We start from the raw sequence: 18,412 nt of genomic DNA on the forward strand, positions 1-18,412 counted from the left end.
TGTATAATGCATAGCTACCCTGTTCATACTGATATTGTCTCACCCTATATGGTTTAGGAAAACTATTTCAAATCTGTTATTAATATTTTATTTTATGTCAAACTGACATAGTTTAAATGGCTTCCAGCAGAGCACTGCTTTTACATTTCTGTTGTATGTTTTCTCCTTCATTGTTCAGACCTGGGAGCGTAATTCAGAATGATTGAAGTATTTGTACAAGTCAAATACCAGGAAAAAGGAATAAAACACCAATCAGGAAGCTATCTGAACAGGGAATTCACTTCAAACAGAAATCTCCCTCCCAGTTATAAAATGAAAGTTTTTTATATACATCTTTTTTCTACTTCACGCTGCATTAGCTGTCACCAACAATAGCTTGGCTTGTTGTTCCAGTGCCAGCATTTAAAGTGGGTTTTAAAGTTTGTTCTCCATCCCTGAATAAACACCACACATACAGACCCTTTAATAAGGTTAGATTTTTTTAAAATGCAATAGGGAGATGTCACCATGGAGATCAGTCCACACTAAGACCATCCAAGTTGCCAACTTGTCTCCTCTAATTCAGGATGACTGTTCTTCTGGAAAAGTAAAAGTGTGGGGGTATATGACTGTGTCCATGTGCACATGTAACTGTAATTACAAGGATTATAAGAAGCAATCAGAAAACAAGATTTGGGAAGATCCAAAAAATCATTCATGCCGTTAAGAATGTCATTATGAATTGCAATCACTAAAAGAAAAATCCCACCCCAACTTCTGCTGTCATAAATATCCTCCCATCCTTAGGCAGCAGAACCTACGCAGAAGGGAGAGGGCTGATTTGGGGTGATGATGTAGAGCATGTTCCCACTGCATGGCTCCCACAGGGCAAGGACAGGTGGGGGCTTTGCATAATTAGGCCAGGAGACTGGTGTTTCGTCTATGGATCCTGTGGTCCTCCTCCCATACTAGGGCTGTGTTAGGGGCAAGCAAGAATACTTTTTCCATAAGGCTGAAGAATATTCTGCAGAGTGGCTCCTGGTAGGATTGGGAAGGAAGATGTCTTTCCTCTCACCACTTTCCCCCTGTGTCTTTCTGCAGGGCCCAGACCAGCTGCTCATGCTGGGTTCTGTGAAGATTTGGCTTTAAACACCTAGTCATGCAGCCTCTTCTCATGTGAATAACGACTAGAGCATCAGACCACTAGTGAGGAATGAAATGTGCATGTATTAATTCTCAGAATAAGCTACTGTACAATGCATTTCTATTCATGGGAATGAATGAGGTTCTATTGTGAGTTACAAATACCAGGTAAAATGAGGTAAGCAGTGTAAACACTAGGTGTGTGATCCTGCCAAGTGTCTCAGCAAGATGCAGCAACCTCATTTCTCATCAAGATTCATGAAACTGCAATTCCCATTGAAAGAGGCACTCGGCATGTTGCAGAGACAAGTCCATAACATGTGGTAGAAAATTTATTTATTGTTTTCAGTCAAAATACATGCAATCCCCATGATAGCAGTAATCAATTCAGATGTACAAGGAGGTTTAGCTTTTGGTTTACCTTAGCCACTTGCAGAGTGCAAGTTGTCCCTTTCCTGATACAGATTTCTAATTAAACATGTGACCTATCAGTCTATTTCATCCTCAGTGCCAAACCTGTTATCTGCAGGGCCCTGCTATGCACTTTCACCTTCATCAAGAGAGGTAAGCATTTCTTTCATAGACTTTCTTGATCTTGAATCAATGAAATCAGTGACAGTTTTCTCACCATCTTGAATAGGAACAGGATGGCCCTTTGATCTCCACTGGTTCCTTCCCTCCCCCACATCTTTTCATCCTTCCTCAACTGTTCCCAGTACTGATCGTCCCCATTTTCCTTCACAATGTGTTCTTTCTGTCTCTCTCTCATCCTACTGCTTCCTTTGCTTGCAAATAATGTTAAACTTCTTTGCTTAAGACTGCTTACATTTTGCTTGTCTATCATATTAAAAACTCTTCTGTCTCATCCCACACTCTTTTCCTGTGTGAGAAAAAGTGACTGAATGTTGGGCACAATTCTGTAAGGTGAGGAGCACCTCTTACAAAACGCAGAGGACACTCAACTCCCATCAAAGTATATGGGAGTTAAGAATGTTCTGTACCTCCCAGGATCAAGCCCATTATTTCTGATGACTGTCGGGCCCAGATTTTATTTCTATCCCTAACTCAAGGCAGTGGTTGAGGTTGGTTCTTAAGCCACATTAATATTATTTCATTCAAGGGATAGGGGGCATGGGTCAGCATTCATGTCGCACTCCCCATCAGTACCCAGCCCGGGGGAGCTGATGATCCAACCAGCAGACCAAATTTGATGTTGAATCCTGGTCACATGGCACCTGAGGGAAGTTGAGCATATGCAAGAAGTTTCAAGAGACGGAAGAGAAAACACAAAAATGAAACCCATGAGGTAACAGCAGAAGTTTGAAAGCCCTACTCACGGGTAGATTCTTCACACACAGAAAACACCGCTGTAATCCTGAGCTAGTTTTAGATCAGTGGTTCTCAAACTGTGGGTCGGGACCCCACAGTGGGCCATTTTAATGGGGTCGTCAGGGCTGGCTTAAACTTACTGAAGTCTGGGGCTGAAGCCTGAGCTCCACTGCCCGGGGACAAAGCTGAAGCCCGAGGGCTTCAGCCCTGGGCAACAGGGCTCAGGTTACAAGCCCCCGCCTGGGGCTGAAGCCCTTGGGTTTTGGCTTTGGCCGCCCCTGCACTCGGGCTTTGGCCCCCCCACCCGAGGCGATGGGGCTCAGGCAGGCTCAGGTTTCAGTCCCCCCTCCTGGGGTCATGTAGTAATTTTTGTTGTCAGAAGGGGATCGCGGGGCAATGAAGTTTGAAAACCCCTATTTTAAATATTGTGCAGTAAGTAGATGTGCATAAATATATAGAAGACTGCCCTTTCCACCAGCTATATGGCATTGAGAGTGTGATATTTATCTTCTAATAGTTGATTTGTACTTTCAACTTCCTTACAAAACTTGATGTGGCTGGAAATAACCCTCCTGAAAAATATATTGCTAAACTAATGATTGTCAAGTGGTCATTTTTAATAACATTGACTAATTGTTTCATTTTCAACATAGCTACAATTAACAAGACACCAGGAGAATATTTAAGGGTATCTTCAGATGACTGCATTATTAATTGTATTCCTCTGGATCTGAAATCAAGAAACATTAAGGGTAAGATGACAAAGGAGATGAAATGGGTGACTATGACAAACATTTATTCTTTAAAAATAGACAGAAGTTCAACAACTGCTGCTCAGTCTTATCATTTCATATTAGTGTACACTCATCAAAACAAAGCAATACAGTGACAGCATTTGATGACACTGCTCTCTCTTAGAAGTTGAAAGATGTGGAAAAAAAATTCTAGGTTCCCAAGCAACAGCATGTTAAATGGAATTGTTATTAAAAGCATCTATACGGTGATTGAATATCACAGTGATTTACAAGCCATATAGTGAGACATACAAGCTCTCAAGTAGCGAGATCGAACAATAATAGAAACCAATTACTCATAGCAGCCAAAGAAGTGTGCTGTTTCTGAAAATGCAACATGGTATATTATATGAGCCAGATTCACTCTTGCATAAGTGGATTCAACACCAACTGAAGCTGAGTCCACTTACAAAGGGCTGGATTTGGTCCAAAGTCTGTAAGTACAATATAATGAAAATGTAGGACCTGATTCTTCAAATACTTACTACAGAGCACAGATGCTTACAACCGTGAGTAGTCCCATTGTCTTCAGGCCCTGTTTTGGTATGATGGCTTTCAGACAAACTGTATCCCTAAATTTCTTTCAAATATTAGATGATATCAGAGGTAGAAGTTCAGACAAGGGAAAAGAGAGATGTTTTCACATGAATTAAAGTATCAGTACAGGTGGAGAGTCAATGAGGTGGAGAAATATTAGATAGGTATTCTAGCTAGGAGTAGTGCCAGATGAGTAGGGTCCCTCCCTGCCTCGTCCCCCACTCACTCCTCTCCACCCTCTCCCTCCCATCTGCCGGAGCCCCTAGAGCCCCTCCTGCTTGCGACTGGAGGAGCCCCAGCTGAACGGCCCTGGACCGCCGGCTGCTCCCAATGCCAGGTTGCCTGCTGGCCCCAGCTGCCTGCTGGCTTCCAGCTGGAGCTGAGCTCCTGCTAGCTTGGGGGAGAGGATGGGGCCAGGGCCTGGGTTAGGGGAGGTTTATTATACCCACCGCCCATGCATTCCAGCTACTGATGAATCACATGTCCTTCAGTGAATACAATCCATGAAGGAATAATCCCTGAATCATGCAGTGGTATTTGTTCCTGCAACCATGTTGCTTTGAAGTACTGCATTGAGCTGGTAAAGATCATAAAAATGGAGACTTCTCTTCACAAGTCGGGGCGGGGGGTCAACATAATTAAAGCCAGTGACTCTGAAACTGAGGGGGAGGGGGTTTGATGGGGTCTAACTCCCCACCCCTACCCCCCTGACCACTGCCAACTGCTGTCAAATGAAGCTCATCAAAGCTATATTTAGAGTTCTGCAGGAGCAGACATTAATCTCATCTTTAGTTTCCCAGAATTTGCAAAGCAATTTACTTTAGATGCTGATGCCCACATACCCATCATCCTGTCCCTGCTGAAGAAAACACAGAGAGGTTTGTTGCTTGTATATGTCAGATGGTGTCACACAAAGACCTGGAGAAAATATGGAGCAGCAAGAATGAAAACTACCAGTGAAGGAATAATTAAAACAGAAACATTGCTGCCAGTGCTTTGGGAGGCTCTTGATGATTGTTCATACTGATTACAAAAACCACATCAGATTTCAATATGATGAAACACTCGTGGGTTTAACACTGAGCACAATTGTGTACTAGCCCGTGGGGTGAACAGTATGACGCAAAAGGCCCTTTCCATCCCTGTCAGTTATGATCATATGTTAAACATGATGGGATCAACAAGCAAAATATATGGGAAACTGTAGTGTCATTACGGATTTATTAATTTACTATTATTATTTATACATTATCCAAAACAAACAAGACACTTTATTATACATTTTGAAAGGACATGGCACTTTCCCTAAAAAGCTAGATCAGGCAATGCAGCAAGGAAGACAAAAACAAAAGTAGCAGGTGCAAGGCTAGAGGAAGGACATGTGAAGACTTTATGTATTAATCATTTGGCAAAAATGATCAGAAGATGATTAGCCCATATCATCCCATCAATTTTTCTTTTTTTAAGATGAACTCTTTATTGAGTTATGTTATGTAACTAATTTCTAAGCAAAATACAGTGGGGGGGGGTCTGATTTTTTTTAAAATGACATGAAATGACCCATTATCACTATTTATTATTTGTTATGCATTATATAAAACATAAAGACATCCATGCCCTGAAGAGCTTACAATCTAAAAGACACACACAGAAGAGACAAGATGCATGGAAAGCCCAGGTGCTTGTTTTGGGAACAACTCCCTTCCCCTGTCCAATGAGGGAAAAAATGGGATCCATATTGTCCCTCCCCCTTTATCCATAACATCCATTAATGCTGCAGAAATTGTGTGCACTGGCATCAAAGGGAGACTATTCAAGTATGTTTTGTGTCTACTTTTCCTATTAGTGTAAAAAGAAAAATTGTCAACTGAAGAATGTTTTAAAAACCTTCAAAGTATATCCAGCTGTCTGGGTACAAAAGAACGGAGGAAGGAGAGAGTTGCTATTTCCTCACAGACCCTGACAACATTACATGAAAAATGCTGCAAGAAACCACTGGAATGCAAAGAAAACCTTCCGCTTGCAACATTTTTAGTCTATAATACCTTGCCAACAGTTGTTCCAAGTGTTTTACAAACATTGGTTGTATCAGCTGATAGCAGAAAATAAGTCTTTAGCTCAGCTGAGGCTGATCTGGTGCACTATAGAATGATTTCTCCCCAGTGTGGACAGGAAGTTGCAAGCATGGAAGCTGTACAAATGTACTGCCTCAGATTTAAGAATTACCCCCAATCCTATTTCCAACAAGAGCAGCGAGGATTATGGGAAAAGTGCTTCAGAAGTCCCAGAATGCACAGATACAACAGCGACGGCAAGAGAAGATGCGTGAGAAAAATCACTTTTTGTATGAAAAGAAAATTTGGATTTTAAAAAATGGGTTTCCACACTAGCAGGTGTTGAATAAATTTTCAAGGGCACTGTGCATGTGAAAAGATGTTTTAACCTACTCAAGCTATTAGGATAAGATTTGAAATAGTTCAGACCTTTTTTTATATAACACTTGCGAAATAAATGAAAAAACAGGCCTTTCTGTAAACAAGACTAGTTCTTTGGTCCAGATTTTGTTCTCTGAATATAGATAAGGATATTCAATTGTATAACTTACAGATTTTGATGGCTATTTCTTTTCCAGAGATCATATGTGGTAACAGATGCTATTTTCTTATGACACACACAATATGTTTGAAATCCACTTTGTCATAAATTCCATTCTTAAAAAATAAAGGGAAAAATGTTTTCTAAAATCTATATTATACCACAAGATAATGGCTGTGTGCACAAACATACCTTTCTATACATAGGTATGTGCATGTGTAACCTATGCCTGCTTGGTGTGGTGCTCTGTTCCCCTCTAGTGGCACCTAGCTTAGCTAGAGATTGATGAATCTGCTACAGCCTTAGTTACAGGGATGCTAGAACAATTTGTATAGTGGGGGCACTGAGAACCTGTATATGATGGAAACCACTTCAAGCCAGGGGGTGCGGCATATCCCCTAGTTGCAGCACCTATGCTTACCTAAGAGCCAGCTAGCTTTTTAGCTCATGCAGTAGAGGCTCCCACCCTAAGCTTCAGAGGTCCTAGGTTCAGTCCTGTATGCAGATGAACAGGGTCTATTGGTGTTACACATGCATGTGTATGTGTACACATACATACAAACTAGCACCCCTAGCCGGAATAGACTTACATTCATTCTTAATTTTCTGCGCTCTGAATATTCCCATTGAAGGCAGTAAGTCTATGCAGGATTGGGGTCATGGACTAGAACCTTGATAAACTGCATACTTCATAATTACTACCAAAACTGGTGGTTTATCCACTTATTAGTAAATATTTAATAGGAGACTGCTGCAATGAGATCTAGATGTCCACATTTTTACAAGATATTCTACAGTACCTTTACTTAGAGTGTAAGCTCTCCAAGGCAAGGACTGTCTTTCTGTAATGTGTTTGTTCAATGCCCACCAGAATGGGGCCCCGATCCATGATTGGGATCCCTTGGGACTATCACAACATAAATAATTCATATTTGTATATTATGAAGTGTTATAAAATCAACAATGTCAAAATAAATATAGAGTACATTTTGTGATGCACTCTTAATTTTTGTTGTTTATTCATTTACACCTCTTAATTTTAAGCATGTATGTAAGTGCTTGCCTGAATAGGTACTGATTTAGTCACATGCTTAGGTATACCAGGGCTTTGGTATACCAGGGCTTTTCGGTTAAACCTCTGAGGTGGTGAACTCCTCTTCAGAAGTGCTGAGTGCACTAATCTTCCATGCACTTCAGTGGGATTTGAGGGCACACTTCACCTTGCAGGGTCAAACCATTAATTGCTCATTTGCAAAATTCAATCAGTTATTCACAATAGGCAACCCTATCATTACTTAAAAGTGTTGAAGTTATAGAATCTGTATATGTGCATAAATATATTCACACACAAGCAGAATCTTGCTGATCTGCACTATTTTATACAGTTAAGCTGACACACTGTCTCCAAGATATCTGTTTTCCATTTCCAATACTAAGCAACTGGGATTTGGCAGGCAGTCTCTTTTTCCACACAAAGCTGTAACACGGTTTGAATATAATAAATAAACAAACCAGAATATATTATCTGAAACCTGTTATGGGCTGCTGCTGCTGCCTGTCTATAAAAAAGAAACATATATGTGAAACTAAACAGTGAGTCAAGAGGAACAAAAAATGGAGATTGGGATAGGCAAAAATGCTCAGCCAAGACTGTTAAACTAAGAAGCATACAGTGAATTAGGCAAATACCAGCACCACCATCTGTTCATACATGTGTGACTGTTTCACATATGTGTAGATGCTGTAGGTGTTTTTTTCTTTTTTGGTTTGGGTGTGTGACAGCCTGGTGAAAGCTGGCCGCTCAATTGACTGTTAGAAATAGTTGAGTGTGCAGGCAGCCCTCCCCCCTGATCTTGTCATGCAAAATGTATTCCTTCTTCATCCGAGGCAAGGGGGACACAAATTTCACAACAGCACAGAAAGAATAAACTGCAAGGAGGAAATTACAAACTGAGGGGGCAGAAGATTAAAGGCTGCTTTTCCTCATCCCCCTCCGCCCAGGAAGAGTTGTTATGTTTATAAAATTGATTAGATAAGCGTGGATTTGTGACTATGGATTGGAGAAAGGCTGCTGCTGTCATCATTTTGGTGGATGGGCTATGAATGAAAGCTGAATATCAATGCATTGAGCAAAGGAAGGGTAGAGCCTTTACCATTTACGTGCATATTTATCGGGGTCAGGGATTAGTTCTGTAGGGTTTTTCTCATTCTCTCCTGATGGTTGCAGCAAGCTGGAGGGTTCGGATGACACTGGTGAAGGAATTGATCATTTACTGCCTATACTTTGGATTTTCTTTCCCCTCGGTGGTTCTGGTTATTATGTGAAATAATTTGGGACAGAATTTCTCCCTACTGCAGAGAGACAGAGGCAGCAGGAAGGAGCTCAGATATGCAGCTTTGGGTGTTGTTCGCAGCAACAGCCTGATTTATTTTTCGAACGGGTTGGGGAGCAGAGGGGGAGAAGATGAAGAACACCGATGGGGTTTTTGGAGGTGCGATCAAGGCTCGGTGGATTTAAAGTGGCTCTCTCTCAGAAGAGGCGCCCATCTGTCCGGGCAACGACTGATGGGCGGGCGGCTTTTTTACTGTGTCTGCCCTTGCTTCCTCTCGATCGTGCTGTTTCGTGCAAAAAGGGGAGGAAACTGCCCATCATGTCTTAATGTTCAGCGGGGCGTGGCGCGCCTCTTCTCCCAGCCCCGTTCTGTGGCAGGCGGCAGCCCGCTTCCTTATTTTTAAAGTTGGTATTTTCTGCCTCTCAGAAGTGGGGGCAAGGGCACAGCTACCCTGATACCTTCCAGCTGTGCCCCCCACCGCACTGTTATCAAGGCAGGGCGCGTTTTCCCCGGCGCTAGTGTCAGCTTTTGCCCCAGCCCTTGGCGTGGTGCTGGCGCTGCAGCAGGGAGCGCGTTGCTGCTCTCGGGGCGGGCGCGTGTCCCCGGCGGCTCGCCGTGCAGCAGGGGGCGGGCCGGGGGCAGGCTGCCATGGGAGAGAGCATGTCCAAGCGACTGAAGCTGCAGCTGGGGGGCGAGGCGGAGATGGAGGAGCGGGCGTTCAGCAACCCCTACCCGGACTACCAGCTCCACGGAGCCGCCGCCGCAGCCTCCTCGAGCCCAAGCGAGGCCGCGGAGACCCAGCGGGACCCCGCGCCCTCCCCAGGCGGGGAAGAGACTGAGTCCCTCCCCTTCGGCCCGGACGGGAAGGTGAGCGAGCGAGCGCGCGCGCGCTGGGCCCCGGGGGCCGCCGCCTCCCAGCGTTCGAGAACGCCCCGGGCTGCCCTCCAGCGTTCTAGAACCCCGCCGGGCTCTGGAACGTTCAGCCTCCCCCCACCCCGCCGCGGGAGGGGCGCGGCGAGCGGGGCGCTCTGCTGGAGGAGCTGCTTGTTGCTCGTGGTGGCCGGGCTGGGGGCAGCGCCCGGAGGGAGGGAAGGCGCGTGGCCACACGGGGTGCAGCAGGGTGGTTATTGACAGAGATTAGGGTGGTTCCAACATTTCCCCCTACACGCCACGCCCACCAGCCGGGGCTCTCATCCGCCTTGCCAGGGCCTCCTCCCACAGCACTAGGTGCTCCATTGCATGCCACCCATGTGCCATTCTGTACCCTGCACTCCCCACAGCCACCCTCCTCCACCTTACTCTACCCCATTATGCCTCCCACCCGCTCTGCCACACTCTCATGGCACCGACTCCTCTCAGCCCCCACACAGCACATTGCACCCATCTGCACCGTGCACACTGGCATTGATCTGTATTTTACACCAGTGCTCAGAGCCCCGCCATAGGCCATCCTACAAACCCACAGGCCCTCTCCCTGGCCCCTATACCCCACCTTATCTGCATTAGCCTGAGACACCCCATTTCCTAGTAGGGTGGCCATTCACACATCCCCCGAATACCGGACATTCCAATAGGTTCAGAAATGGTGTGAGCCCATACTGCTGGCGTGACCCCGCACGTATATGCATGCAAGATCACACTGCACAGAGGATGTCATTTTTAAGAGAACGTTGCTCTGCGCCCCCCCCCCTCCATTGATGTGACCTTGTGTGCAGCTCATACTGGGGGTGGCGGGGTGGTGCGTTTTTCAAAATGGTACCCTCTCTCGGTCCAGTGCTGGATAAAACCACATTCGCTTTTGTCTCAGTACTGGCCAGGGCACAAACCACCCAACAGGAAGACTTTTTCAGGTTCAAACTGGATGAATGACCTGTTTGTTTCTGACCATGCCTTTTACAGAGCTTTGCCCGCCCTCACAGACCCCTCAGGCTATGTCTATGCTTACAGGGGCATGTAGTGTGCTTGCACTGCACCCCATCTAGCATAGATATACATAGCAGTGTATACAATTAAGCACTGCTTAGATGAGTAAAAGTATATCAGAGCCTTAGGGTATATCCTACACTGCACTCTACACAGCCAAGCAGCGTCCGCCCCATCTACACTGCTATTTTCAGCAGTGTAGTGTCCTGCTGCCTCCCCCAGTGCTGGATGTTTTCCCTGCCACAGGGAGCTGCCGGTTCTTTTCTCCACCACAGGAAAAGGCACTGCCAGAGCCTTTCCCCATTTCCTCCACCATGCCAGAGCCTTTCGCTGCCGTGTGTAGCTACACACCGCAGTGTGGATGCAGCCTGCTTTTCACTGGCATGTAGGTTCACGTACCCTACACACCACCCCTAGTCAGACAAGGCCTTGGATTCTAGTTTAAACCCACAAAAATAAGAATACTCGGTTCTTGTCTTCACTGAAGAAAAAAAGGTGTGCTCTTAACTCGAGGTAGGAACATGCTTTTATTGGCAGTGAAGGCAAGGCCTCACAGTGAGACTGGAAACACTAGCGTTATCTGCAACCCTCAATGTATGCACAGTAGAAGCTGTTTTATCCAGCACTTCACCATCCGGAAAGCTTTATAAACCAGCATTTCTGATCTTCATTGAAATTCTGGTTTATAGTCAGGTTGGTGTGGGGCCGTTAGGGGGTTGTGGCACAGGAGGGGGTGTGGAGCGTGGGCTCTGGGAGGGAGTTAAGGTGCGGGAGGGGGCTCAGAGTAGCAGGTTGGGGCACAGGAGGGAGTGTGGGGTGCCGGATCCAGAGGGCGCTCACCTTGGGCAGCTCCCCGCAAGCGCCAACCTGTCCCAGCTTCTCCTAGGTGGAGACGCAGCAGGTGGCTCTGTGCGCTGCCCCCACCCCGAGTGCTAGCTCCACAGCTCCCATTGGTTGGGAAACACAGCCAATGGGAGCTGTGGGGGCAGCGCTTGCAGGTGGAGGCAGTGTGCAGAGCTGTCTGCCATGCCTCTGCCTATGAGCTGGGACAGGTCGCTGCTTGTGGGGAGGCGCCCAAGGTGAGTGCCCCCCAGATCTGGCACCCAACCCACTGCCCTGAGCCCCCTCTCACACCCAAACTCCCTCCCAGAGCCCGAGCCCCACACCCTTCCTGCACCCAAAGTCTCTTCCTTTTGGTTAACCGGCATTTTTCACTTGCCAGCACCCTCCATTCCTCCAACATGCCGGATAAAACTGCTTTTACTATATATGTTACAGCTCAGAAATGATCAAACTTTCATTAATAAAGTTATACAGAGAATGGAGGGGGGGGAGAGAGAGAGCCTCTGTTGGGTCACTTCCCTTCCAAATGCCCAGTTTTCACCACAGTATTCTCAGGGTTTGTTTACACAGTGACTTGCTATGCGGCAAGCCACGATGTGACTCTACAGCTCACTAGCTTGCTGTGCAGTAGTGTCCTCTATGAGCATTGCTATGGTGCAGTGGGACTTTCACTGTGCTGTGGCAGTGTCCCTGGCTTGCCGCACATTGACAGTGTAGCCAAGCCCTCAGTCTATGCTATTTTTAGAAAAGATGGATTTCTCTGTCTTCGATGGAGTTCACACTTACTCTTTAGATATTGCTGAGCCATTCCTTCCTCTTACCAATCTATGGCTACTTCCATGTACACATGAAGAACAATTTCTTTTTGTAATTTTTTAATTGATTCTATGAGTCTCTTGCCTTGTGATTACATCAAATGATGCAAATTTGCCAAACTGTTTAATCAGGAGATCTCTCTCTAGGTACTGATATGGCCACTACCACATTCGTATCTGAGCACCTCACGGTCTATGTCTAAATCCCTCCAGCAACCCAGTGAGATAGGGAAGTACTAGTCTCATTTTTACAGAAGAAACAGAAAAGCTGAATGACTGTCCAGGATCACACAGGAAGTCTGTAGTGGGCAAAGAATTGAGCTTTTGAAGGAGTCCCAGGCTTCGGAGTCCCAGGCTCCCACTCTAACCACTGAGTATTTTCTTCTCAATACCATTGAATGACTCTACCTCTGCCCTTACTGCGAATTACTGAATTTTAACACTGGTAACAGCTCATGTAGGATAAGAGTAACTGCATGCCATTCTGAGAACCATGCAAAACCTGCTTGGGTGAATAAAGGATAACATGGTGACTTACTCTGAATTTGTGATATTAAATAATCATCTTGACACTTTAATGTAGCTTTATTTTAAATATAGGCTAGTGGTAGTGCTCTTGTGACTAGGATTCACCTTCTTTAAGCAAAAAAGAAACCTTTGGCATCACAACACCTGCCAAAACAATTAACTGCTAATTGGCATCTGTGTTGGACATCTTGTCAGCAATGAGAATGGGCTCACAGATTGGAGTACTCTCTCCTCTCTAGAAATAGTCCCTTCAGGTCAGGGTTAAGACACATTGAAGATCTATTGAGAAGGAGTTTGCACTGTAGCTGCACATGCAGTATTTGTAGATAAATAGAACTCTCCATTCTTCACTCTGTCATCTTTTTTTAATCACTAGCACCAAAATCAATTGGGTCCCGATTCTGCAAACTGCTCCCATATCCCTGCATCCAAATGGAGTACCACTGTAGGGCTGTGTGCACAGAGTGATTTGCAGGATCAGTGCCTTAACTGGCCAAATTCTTAAAGGCCAAATTCTGATCTGTCTCTGAGTCTCTATTGGGAGTGGGTTTTGTGTGTGTGTATATTCAAAGGCATAATTTCTTCTTTGAAAAGAAAAGAAAAGTGTGTCTTGGGGATGTAATGTTATTGATATTAGAATTAAAACTGGATGTCCCCAGAGACTTTTGTAAATACAGGTATAGATCAAAAATCTTCATAAAACCAGGGTTATAAATTCTAATTTATTTTATTAATTTTGCAAGTAGTACCACATACTAAATATATTCAATAAGGGGAGAGGGAATTGGTTTATCTAAATATCTTTATTGTGTTAACACAGAAACACTTGGAAAGTTTTCCCTAAGTGGATCATCTGCAGGGTAGGAGATCCATCCTTTCACACCAACCCTACTTTAGATTCTACACATTCTGTCCAGGTTTTAGAGAAAGTGTGCATTCATAACTGCTTATTCAGAGAGCATCACAAAAGTGAGAACAGGACTTGGAAAATGTGGTGAAGGAAGATTTTTGCGTCTGTTTTGCTTTTAAGTAACTACATTTATAAAATGCATGTGGGAAGAAAATATTAACTGTATCGCAGAACATTTCAAATTCTGATTCATTTGAGAATTTTATGAATCCTTAACTCAGTGAAATTCTCCCACTGCAGATTCATGCTTCAGGAATTCCTAGCTCTAGATTTGCCCTAGGAATTTGTTTCATTTTGCTAGTCTCACTAAAATGGAGCATGCGAAATTGCAATGCCTGTGTATGTTCATCCTGTCACACATGGCATTCACTGTTCATAAGTGAGGCAGTTGATAGCTAACTGTGCAGCTTTATTTGTAGTATTTTGGGTCACCCGTGTACCTTATTATTTTCTACAAGGCAGGTGTTCTATTTTTGAAGAATTAAAAGTAGAAAATCTGTTATTTTCCTTCTTTGGAAAAAGACTGAGTCAGATTCTATAGTCCCATTAAATGGATTTAAGCTGCTTTAAAGTCAATGGATTTACTCTGCTTCCCACCCCCCACTCTGACTGTTTCTGTCTTTTACTAGTAAATTGGTTTTGTCAGAAGATTGTGTGAGTATACTTTTCCTCATGAGATTTTGCTGGTGTGTGTGTGTGATTTCGTTTCTCCATCCCCAAATCCTAAAACTATCTCTGACTTTATTGGGCCCTCCTGGAGTATCATATGGCCTCAGCATTATATCTGGGACCTCATGTCATTACTTTTGAGGGTGGAGGTAGATATAGGCTTCTGTCCTGTAACATAGACAGACCCCACTTTGAACCCCACTTTTACACAGGTTCAGGGTCTGTTTATATAGAGTGACTTGCAGGATTACAGTCTAAGGCTTGTAAAAATCAAAACATGAAGAAAACCTCAATGTTTTGCATGATCGCCATCTGCTACAACACAAGTGGAATGGTGAGTAAGAACTATGTGACTCACATAATGACAGCTGCAAATATACGGGGTACTTCAGTTGCCACAGAAATCACTGTAGTATCAAGCAATCCATTTGATTTCTTAAGTTGTCAAGTTAGCCACATAAAACTCATCCACTTTGGAGAAGGGCCAGCTCTTCAAATGGTCATGTTAAATGTGAGACAGGGCTAACTGCTGTATACAAACTTTGGCCATGGCTACACTTGCAAATTTGCAGCGCTGCAGCAGGATGTGAAAACACACCCTCTCCAGCGCTGCAAATTGCTGTGCTGCAAAGCGCCAGTGTGGTCAAAGCCCCAGCGCTGGGAGCGCGGCTCCCAGCGCTGTACGTTATTCTCCACAGGGAGGTGGAGTATGGACAGCACTGGGAGAGCTCTCTCCCAGCGCTGGCGCTTTGACTACACTTAGCGCTTCAAAGCGCTGCCGCGGCAGCGCTTTGAAGTGCAAGTGTAGCCATAGCCTAAGTTTTATAAATCTACAGGTAGTGCCCCCTCTCCACCCGGTTACCTTCTTTAATGCCAATATGCTTACAGGTGTTGATGAACAGGTCTGAGTTCTTCTGGATCCCGCCACCCACTCAGCAGGGTGTATCTTCTTTATTTTTTCCTACAAAATTATTTGGTGATGCCTCCATCCCCCTCGCTCCTTCCTGGCAGGGTCACCAGGGCAGCTTGGGAGGAAAATTCTATCCACAGGGTAATCCCCACTTACTTGCCAGATAGTTGGAGACTTCCAAGAAATAACACAAACACACACAATATATTGTAACACAATAATTATATTAAACAGGAGACAAATATAACATAACAGGGTAAAACACTATTGTTAGGTTCACTGGTGCCCACGCTGCTAATACCTGTGACCTCCCCAGTCACATGACTTGATGTAGCAAATGTAAGGTTAGTGTCCCATTGGTGTGCATACTTTGTTGAGGCCCTTGATGACCTCTGACCACAACATTCTTCTCCACAGTGGTCTAGCAGTGTGGCTGACAGGGTTCAGTACAGCCCAAGGGACTCACAGGTGGGAGAAGGTGGTAAATCCCTCCATAGGTTTAATATGCCGCAGGTTATAAAATCCCCAAACCCTTGCTCCCTGGCTTAAGGACACAGTTCAGAGAGTAGGGGATCCCCAAAACAATTTCCCTGGCTGACTGACTAAAAGATGGTGCACTCACAAACTCCATGAATGATCCTCGGGTTCAGAGATGACTCTGGACTCCTCGGTCACTGCAGAGGGGCTGATCTCTGCTGGCAGGGATCCTCTTCAGGCAGGAATCGGGCTGCTTTGGTCCCAGGATTTCCCCTCACCACAAAGGGGTGCAGGGCTCAAGGTGCAGATTACACAACTGTACTAAAATCCAAACTGTAGTCTCCTAGCCCAGAGTCCAGACACACACACAGCAAGCAGCAGCCCTGAACTAGCAGGCAGAGCAGAGCTGACCGTGTGGTGACGGGTATCCCCTAGGTAGGGTGACCAGATGACAAAGTTGAAATATCAGGATGCGAGGGGAGGGGGAGCAAAAAAAAAAAAAAAAAAGCCAGCGGCGGAGCCAAAAAAAAAAAAAGCCCGGAGGCTCCCCCCCCCGCCAGGCGGCAGTGGCACAGCCCCGTCTCCACCCAACTCTCGGCTCCGACCCTGAATACACGCCCAGCTCCCCCATCCCCTCGCTCCCGGGCCCAGCCTGGGCTCCAAGCTCTGCAGCCGAGCCACACTCCGGGCCCCTCCTGCAGCTCCCAGCCCAGCCGCTCCCGGGCTCCGTCGCTCAGTCTGGCCCTGCAGCAGGGGCTGTTCCGCTCCGCCCCGCCTGGGACACTCGCCCAGGGAGCCCCACCCCAGCCACAGGGAGCTCGGGGACCCACCCGGGCAGGGGGTGAACCAGGCAGCTGGGCCCGGCACCTCCTGGCAGGAGTGTGTCCGCCCCACGTGTGTCTCCATCCCCTGCCCACCCAGGCCCTGCCTGCTCTGCGCTGCCCCTGGCCCCACCACGCTGCCCCGCGGGCTGCAGGTCTGGAGCAGCCTCCGCACTGCGCTTCCGGCCCCGGCCATGGCCTGTGTGCAAACCTGGGAGGGAGGAGGAAGGCTGCGTGCTTGGGGAAGAGATGGGGCCAAGGCGGGGATTTGGGGAGGGATCCAATGGGGCAGTGAGGGGGCGGGGCTGGGGGCGGGGCCAGAGCAGAGATTTGGGGAGGGATCCAATGGGGGAAGGAGGGAGTGGAGTCGGGGCGGGGGGGCGAGAGCCCCTCCAGGCTCCTGTGTGCCGGAGCGGAGGGCCACATTGCTTGTTTGTCCAGTGTCCCGACCGAACATCGGTCGGGAAGCGGGACAAACAAGCAAATATCGGGACAGTCCCGATAAAATCGGGACGTCTGGTCACCCTACCCCTAGGGAGCTGGAGGGCTAACTCAGCCTGGCTGAGGGAGTTTCCCAGCAAAACTCTACAAACTGGGAAACATCAGTGGAGAAGGAAAAGCCCAGCTGAGGGATCTTGCTTTCAGGTCCCTAGAGGCCAGTTCTCAGGGGAAACCCTGCATGCAGGCCTGGGACTTACTAGCTCCCTACACAGCCAGTCCTGCCCTTCCCCTGGCTGGCTCCAGATTGACTCAAAAATGGCTTCTCCCCTTTCCTGAACTCCCTGGGAGGGGCATCTCACTCCCTATTGGTTGCCAGGCAGACTCTGAGTTTGCCTTGGCTCCCCCTCTCTACCAGGGACAGTGTGCCTCATCCCTGAGCTGCCAGCAAACAGAGCCCCAGGAATCTAGGTAATCTCCTTGGGGGTTACATACACATTGGAACTCTGAATTTGGGATGTGAAAACAAAGCTATTTCAAATTATCCGGTTAACTTAATCACTTAAACAGCTAACCCTTTCAAATGTCAGATTTATAGGTTTCAGAGTAGCAGCTGTGTTAGTCTGTGTCTGCAAAAAGAACAGGAGTACTTGTGGCACCTTAGAGACTAACAAATTTATTTGAGCATAAGCTTTTGTGGGCATCCGATGAAGTGGGCTGTTGCCCATGAAAGCTTATGCTTTCATAATAATAAAACAATAAATAATAAATAATAACAAATAATAAATTTGTTAGCTTCTAAGATGCCACAAGTACTCCTTTTTATAGATGTATAGGTCAGTCATTCACATAGCTGAAGTATTCTTTTTACATTGGAAGTGATTTGGATTTAAATTGTATATGTAAAAGTTTTAGAAAAGTGATAAACTTAATCTATACGTGTATGGATTGTGGGGGTGGGGAGTTAAGGGGTGTGTGTGTATAATTATATAATTAACTCCCCACCCCCACAATCCATACACGTATAGATTAAGTTTATCACTTTTCTAAAACTTTTACGTATACAATTTAAATAAGCAATTAAAATTAATTAAAAATAATTGCACTGTTAAGCATTTATTAATACCATTTATTAAAATTTTTTTGGATGTTTTCTACATTTTTAAATATATTGAGTTCAATTACAACACATAAATTGTACAGTGCTAACTTTATAGTTATTTTTATTACAAATATTTGCACTGTAAAAACAAAAGAAATAGTGTATTTCAATTCACCTAATACAAGTACTGTAGTGCAATCTCTTTATAATGAAAGTTGAACTTACAAATGTAGAATTATGTACAAAAATAATTGCATTCAAAAATA

At 45.6% G+C, this 18,412-nt stretch overlaps 1 protein-coding gene and 1 long non-coding RNA gene across 2 annotated transcripts in view; both read left to right on the forward strand.

Moving 5' to 3' along the window:
- Positions 1–315: 315 nt before the first annotated feature.
- LOC123364459 lies at positions 316–7,333 on the forward strand. The gene is made up of 3 exons (XR_006577114.1): positions 316–2,428; positions 3,105–3,203; positions 5,629–7,333. It is a non-coding gene; the product is annotated as an uncharacterized LOC123364459 (long non-coding RNA).
- Positions 7,334–9,069: 1,736 nt separating this feature from the next.
- LANCL2 (LanC like 2) overlaps positions 9,070–18,412 on the forward strand; it is a 51,906-nt gene continuing 42,563 nt past the window's right edge. The window contains exon 1 of the mRNA XM_045006719.1: positions 9,070–9,577. Within this exon, the coding sequence (XP_044862654.1) occupies positions 9,359–9,577 (219 nt within the window). The 5' untranslated portion in view covers positions 9,070–9,358. The remainder of the gene's footprint in view (positions 9,578–18,412) is intronic.

Source organism: Mauremys mutica, chromosome 2 (genome assembly GCF_020497125.1).
Source record: "Mauremys mutica isolate MM-2020 ecotype Southern chromosome 2, ASM2049712v1, whole genome shotgun sequence".
NCBI lineage: Eukaryota > Metazoa > Chordata > Testudines > Geoemydidae > Mauremys > Mauremys mutica.